The following is a 7,500-nucleotide window of genomic DNA, read 5'->3' as shown; positions in this document are numbered from 1 at the left end:
TTGTGTGTTTAATGTGTTGTGCGTTTAATGTGTTGTGCGTTTAATGTGTTGTGCGTTTAATGTGTTGTGCGTTTAATGTGTTGTGCGTTTAATGTGTTGTGCGTTTAATGTGTTGTGCGTTTAATGTGTTGTGTGTTGAATGTGTTGTGTGTTTAATGTGTTGTGTGTTTAATGTGTTGTGTGTTGAATGTGTTGTGTGTTTAATGTGTTGTGTGTTTAATGTGTTGTGTGTTGAATGTGTTGTGTGTTTAATGTGTTGTGTGTTGAATGTGTTGTGTGTTTAATGTGTTGTGTGTTTAATGTGTTGTGTGTTGAATGTGTTGTGTGTGTAATGTGTTGTGTGTGTAATGTGTTGTGTGTGTAATGTGTTGTGTGTGTAATGTGTTGTGTGTTTAATGTGTTGTGTGTTTAATGTGTTGTGTGTGTAATGTGTTGTGTTTAATGTGTTGTGTGTTTAATGTGTTGTGTGTTTAATGTGTTGTGTGTTTAATGTGTTGTGTGTTTAATGTGTTGTGTGTTGTGTGTTTAATGTGTTGTGTGTTTAATGTGTTGTGTGTTGTGTGTTTAATGTGTTGTGTGTTTATGTGTTGTGTGTTTAATGTGTTGTGTGTTTAATGTGTTGTGTGTTTAATGTGTTGTGTGTTTAATGTGTTGTGTGTGTAATGTGTTGTGTGTTTAATGTGTTGTGTGTTTATGTGTTGTGTGTGTAATGTGTTGTGTGTTTAATGTGTTGTGTGTTTATGTGTTGTGTGTTTAATGTGTTGTGTGTGTTTAATGTGTTGTGTGTTTAATGTGTTGTGTGTTTAATGTGTTGTGTTTGTTTAATGTGTTGTGTGTTTAATGTGTTGTGTGTTTATGTGTTGTGTGTTTAATGTGTTGTGTGTTTAATGTGTTGTGTGTTTATGTGTTGTGTGTTTAATGTGTTGTGTGTTGAATGTGTTGTGTGTTGAATGTGTTTATGTGTTGTGTGTGTAATGTGTTGTGTGTGTAATGTGTTGTGTGTGTAATGTGTTGTGTGTTTAATGTGTTGTGTGTGTAATGTGTTGTGTGTGTAATGTGTTGTGTGTGTAATGTGTTGTGTGTGTAATGTGTTGTGTGTGTAATGTGTTGTGTGTTTAATGTGTTATGTGTGTAATGTGTTGTGTGTTGAATGTGTTGTGTGTTTAATGTGTTGTGTGTTGAATGTGTTTATGTGTTGTGTGTGTAATGTGTTGTGTGTGTAATGTGTTGTGTGTGTAATGTGTTGTGTGTTTAATGTGTTATGTGTGTAATGTGTTGTGTGTTGAATGTGTTGTGTGTTTAATGTGTTGTGTGTTGAATGTGTTTATGTGTTGTGTGTGTAATGTGTTGTGTGTGTAATGTGTTGTGTGTGTAATGTGTTGTGTGTTTAATGTGTTGTGTGTGTAATGTGTTGTGTGTGTAATGTGTTGTGTGTGTAATGTGTTGTGTGTGTAATGTGTTGTGTGTGTAATGTGTTGTGTGTTTAATGTGTTATGTGTGTAATGTGTTGTGTGTTGAATGTGTTGTGTGTTTAATGTGTTGTGTGTTTAATGTGTTGTGTGTTTAATGTGTTGTGTGTTTAATGTGTTGTGTGTTGAATGTGTTGTGTGTGTAATGTGTTGTGTGTGTAATGTGTTGTGTGTGTAATGTGTTGTGTGTGTAATGTGTTGTGTGTGTAATGTGTTGTGTGTTTAATGTGTTATGTGTGTAATGTGTTGTGTGTTGAATGTGTTGTGTGTTTAATGTGTTGTGTGTTTAATGTGTTGTGTGTTGTGTGTTGTGTGTTGTGTGTTGTGTAGATGCCCCCTCACCAGTATCCGGTTCTCCTCTCTGAGAGCGCTGCAGGATTTCTCCATCTCCTCCAGCGCCCGCAGCAGCTCTGAGTTCTGCCGCACCAGGAAACCGCAATCCCTGCCATTCTGAGGAGAGAAACACACACACTCAGATGAAGATTTCTAAACACACACTCAGATGAAGATTTCTAAACACACACTCAGATGAAGATTTCTAAACACACACTCAGATGAAGATTTCTAAACACACACTCAGATGAAGATTTCTAAACACACACTCAGATGAAGATTTCTAAACACACACTCAGATGAAGATTTCTAAACACACACTCAGATGAAGATTTCTAAACACACATTCAGATGAAGATTTCTAAACACACACACTCAGATGAAGATTTCTAAACACACATTCAGATGAAGATTTCTAAACACACACTCAGATGAAGATTTCTAAACACACATTCAGATGAAGATTTCTAAACACACACTCAGATGAAGATTTCTAAACACACACTCAGATGAAGATTTCTAAACACACACTCAGATGAAGATTTCTAAACACACACTCAGATGAAGATTTCTAAACACACATTCAGATGAAGATTTCTAAACACACACTCAGATGAAGATTTCTAAACACACATTCAGATGAAGATTTCTAAACACACACTCAGATGAAGATTTCTAAACACACACTCAGATGAAGATTTCTAAACACACACTCAGATGAAGATTTCTAAACACACACTCAGATGAAGATTTCTAAACACACATTCAGATGAAGATTTCTAAACACACACTCAGATGAAGATTTCTAAACACACACTCAGATGAAGATTTCTAAACACACACTCAGATGAAGATTTCTAAACACACACTCAGATGAAGATTTCTAAACACACACTCAGATGAAGATTTCTAAACACACATTCAGATGAAGATTTCTAAACACACACACTCAGATGAAGATTTCTAAACACACATTCAGATGAAGATTTCTAAACACACACTCAGATGAAGATTTCTAAACACACATTCAGATGAAGATTTCTAAACACACACTCAGATGAAGATTTCTAAACACACATTCAGATGAAGATTTCTAAACACACACTCAGATGAAGATTTCTAAACACACACTCAGATGAAGATTTCTAAACACACACACACTCAGATGAAGATTTCTAAACACACACACACTCAGATGAAGATTTCTAAACACACACACACTCAGATGAAGATTTCTAAACACACACTCAGATGAAGATTTCTAAACACACACTCAGATGAAGATTTCTAAACACACACTCAGATGAAGATTTCTAAACACACACACACACTCAGATGAAGATTTCTAAACACACACACACTCAGATGAAGATTTCTAAACACACACTCAGATGAAGATTTCTAAACACACACTCAGATGAAGATTTCTAAACACACACTCAGATGAAGATTTCTAAACACACACTCAGATGAAGATTTCTAAACACACATTCAGATGAAGATTTCTAAACACACACTCAGATGAAGATTTCTAAACACACATTCAGATGAAGATTTCTAAACACACACACACTCAGATGAAGATTTCTAAACACACACTCAGATGAAGATTTCTAAACACACACACACTCAGATGAAGATTTCTAAACACACACACACTCAGATGAAGATTTCTAAACACACACTCAGATGAAGATTTCTAAACACACACACACTCAGATGAAGATTTCTAAACACACACTCAGATGAAGATTTCTAAACACACACTCAGATGAAGATTTCTAAACACACACTCAGATGAAGATTTCTAAACACACACACACACTCAGATGAAGATTTCTAAACACACACACACTCAGATGAAGATTTCTAAACACACACACACTCAGATGAAGATTTCTAAACACACACTCAGATGAAGATTTCTAAACACACACTCAGATGAAGATTTCTAAACACACACTCAGATGAAGATTTCTAAACACACACTCAGATGAAGATTTCTAAACACACATTCAGATGAAGATTTCTAAACACACACACACACTCAGATGAAGATTTCTAAACACACACTCAGATGAAGATTTCTAAACACACACACTCAGATGAAGATTTCTAAACACACACTCAGATGAAGATTTCTAAACACACACTCAGATGAAGATTTCTAAACACACATTCAGATGAAGATTTCTAAACACACACTCAGATGAAGATTTCTAAACACACACTCAGATGAAGATTTCTAAACACACACTCAGATGAAGAACACTGCTAAATAAAGCCATACATCTGATCTAATAAATCTCATCGCATTTGAAAATAAAGGCGAGTGTGTGTTCAATAGCGATTTCAATACCCTGCATATTAATAGCAGCGTATATACAATATAATAATCCAACTACATATTTGCAAGAGAATGCAAAAGCATTGAAATATACAAATTCCTCCCATTTCATATCACAACGTCTCTTTAGGGGTAATTCTGGAAAATCAGAATATATCTAGTTAATGAGCTCAGCTTCTTAAAAAACAAAACACCAATAAACATGAATAATTCAACAACTCGACGTTAAATGATACGAGCAAGACCATCTCAGACACTTCCCTCATTTGCTCTTCATGTTTGTCATCTCTGACGCCCGCTGGCCAAATCTAACGGGCGACAGCTTTGATTTCAGCACACAGCGGAGTGAGTGTGTGAGTGTGTGTGTGTGTGTGTGTGTGTGTGTTTTGTTCATGTCATGCCAGCTGGAACTGGGGTGTGTTTTCACTGTGAACATGTAAACCCCAATGTGAGATGTAAACACAGAGGAATATGACTTCTTGTACCGCATGCATGTGCTTTAATGCATTAAAAAAAATAGAAATTTATAATTTTACTCTGCAAAAACACATTAAACACATGTATATTTGTTGAGAAAATTTCTACATAACAAAAATATTTCAAATAAACGCTATTCATCAAAGAAATTTCAGAGCTTTGATCACAGAAATAAATTATTTTATAAAGTCTAAATTTACTGTAAATAAAAAATACTGTACTAAATATTTTTTATTTTATATAAAATATGTATTTTACAAAAATGTTTTAATCTAAAATTACTATAAAATCAAAGTCACATGTATAATCCAAATTTCAAGTTGATATCACAAAAATTAAAGTCCCCATGAGATTTAGTTTAGCCGCTGTACCACAAACAGCCACCGGGTGTCATTCACATTCCATTGATTGTTTTTTTTGATGCATTTTCCTGTCAATTTCTGTCCAAATGTCACTTCCATCACAAAACGGTCACCAAATATGGAGCCTCGAGACTCAGAGCTTTCCAACGATATGTGTTTTGTCAAGATTAGAAAAGATTTTGATTATAAAGTAGTTAAAATATATGTTGTGATATGAAACATGACGCCGCCCACTAGGGGGAGGAGCCGCTAGAAGAATTTAAAGAACCATTTCCATGGTAACGCAACGTCCAATTTCAAAACGGTTTTCACAGGATGAATTATGAGTTCGTAAGCTGTCCAATGAGACCAATAATTTATGATTATTACTAAAATATATGATACAAAAAAAGGCGATCAAAAAAAGAGTGCCAGGTGTCCCGCCAGCGGAACAGTGACTCTGGGGTTCTTCATCTATGGGTCACTCTCAGGACCTTCAGGTCAAAAATGACCCAGAGGGCGGGATTAAGATAAAAAAAGATTTGAGTAAAATCAATGGAATATATTTTTGTCTTTTTCTTTTTTTGTGTTTTGAGATAATTTTATGATTTATAATTAATATTTATGCAATAATTATGCCCTATTTTTTCCCATTGAATATAATAAAAAAAATGATTATATATAATATATATATTTTTTTATTTTTTTTTTATTTTTTTTTATTAAAGCTGTATTTCATTTTAGAGTCAAGCCTAGGCCTCATGAAAGCAATTTTTTAAATGAGATCGGTGCCATCCGGTGGACACATTGAGCATTTTTATCACGCAATAGCACATTTTTACCACTATAGTGGATCTTGTGTTTTATAACATTATAAAAAATTTTTTTAAAAATCGTAGCTTCTTCGGAATGGTCCGAAACTTGGTGACTTTATTGGTTCTTGGTATATGAACACCCAAAAAAATTAGGGACAGGATTTGAAAAGTCTAAGTGGTCGTAAAAAAAAATAGTCACACTCAGGACCTTCAGGTCAAAAATGACCCCCATAGGAAATGAATGGGAATTTAGTTTTTTTGTGCATACAATCTACAAATCAGCCAAGATGCAGAAAAAAGGACTCAACAGTGAAAAAGTGAATCTCTAAAACATCAAGAGAGCAAAACAGACAAAACTTATACACAAAAACACACGCACACACAAATTAACACATGCCATTCCAAAAGCTAATTGTGTTTTTGTGTGTGTGTGTGTGAGTTTTTTTGTCTGTTTTGCTCTCTTGATGTTTTAGAGATTCACGCCTTCACTGTTGAGTAATTTTTTTGGCTGATTTGTAGATCGTATGCACAAAAAAACTCTGTATTTTCATATTTTTGCTAATTTCCCATTCATTTCCTATGGGGGTCACTTTTGACCCTGAGTGTGACTATTTGTTTTACGACCACTTAGACTTTTCAAATCCTGTCCCCAATTTTTTTGGGGTGTTCATATACCAAGACCCAATAAAGTCACCAAGCTTTAGACCATACGATTTTTAACATTTTTTATTTTTAAAAAACTCGGGTCAGGAATGACGAAGAGCCCCAGAGGGTTAATGAGCTCATCTGTCGACGGTGAATCACAAACATCTCCACATCGCTATGATCAGATGCTTTCTGAGCTGTAGCATTAATATACTATTTTATTAATATTTGAACCAGCCCTGAATGCATGAAACCGAATGTTTACCAAATAAGCCTTCAGGACACTATGAACTCATCATCATCATCATCATCATCATCATCATCAGCAGCAGCAGCTGAGAGAGAAACGGCCTTTGACAGGAACTCACTGCCGTTCTCAAGTCTCCTCTAATGACCGACCCGAAACCAGACCACAGCTCCGGTCCTGCTCAAATCTCCTGCCAAACCCAAGAGACTCCATCATCTGCTGCCAGGACGTCCAGATGCCAGACGGACAGAGAGCGGCCCGCCATCGCCATCATCAATCACACTACAGAAGATGTAAGAGCTGCACGGCTTGGGGACGAAATTCATTGAGATTTTTCTGGTTAAAATTGCGATTTGTTATTTTAAAAATGGTTGTGCCTACTCGTAGGGATGCACAATTTGGCCATTTATATGCTTATATAAGATATCAATATGACTAATAATTAGGGGCCAAGCACTGAAGGTGCGGAGACGCTCTTGAAACCGTTAGATTTCTTCTTCTTATTATTATTATTATTATTCCGCCATTGAAGTCTATGGCAGCCCATAGAACCGTTTGCGGGAAAGTTATGAAATTTGGCACACAGATAGAGGACTGGCCCAACATTAACCACACCAATTTTGGAGTCTCTAACTCAATCCGTCTAGCGCCACCACCTGTCCAAAGTTTCACTCGTTTATGCTAATAACTTTTGAACCCTAAGGGGTAGAGACAAAATAATTTTTTCCTTCCCGCCATTTTCAATTAACCGAAAAACCTACTTTTGCAAACTCCTCCTAGGCCGTTGGTCCGATTCGAAAATTGAACCAGATCATCTTCAGACCAT

At 35.7% G+C, this 7,500-nt stretch overlaps 1 protein-coding gene across 1 annotated transcript in view; it reads right to left on the bottom strand.

Moving 5' to 3' along the window:
* Positions 1-7,500, bottom strand: part of tspoap1 (TSPO associated protein 1) — a 207,330-nt gene that overhangs the window by 112,484 nt on the left and 87,346 nt on the right. The window contains exon 2 of the mRNA XM_079815420.1: positions 1,812-1,919. Coding sequence (XP_079671546.1) covers positions 1,812-1,919 — 108 coding nt within the window. The remainder of the gene's footprint in view (positions 1-1,811; positions 1,920-7,500) is intronic.

This window comes from Gobio gobio (genome assembly GCF_949357685.1).
Source record: "Gobio gobio genome assembly, chromosome: 4".
Classification (NCBI taxonomy): domain Eukaryota; kingdom Metazoa; phylum Chordata; class Actinopteri; order Cypriniformes; family Gobionidae; genus Gobio; species Gobio gobio.
The sequence above is the reverse complement of the archived record's forward strand: the minus strand, read 5'-3'. Positions and strand labels throughout refer to the sequence as shown.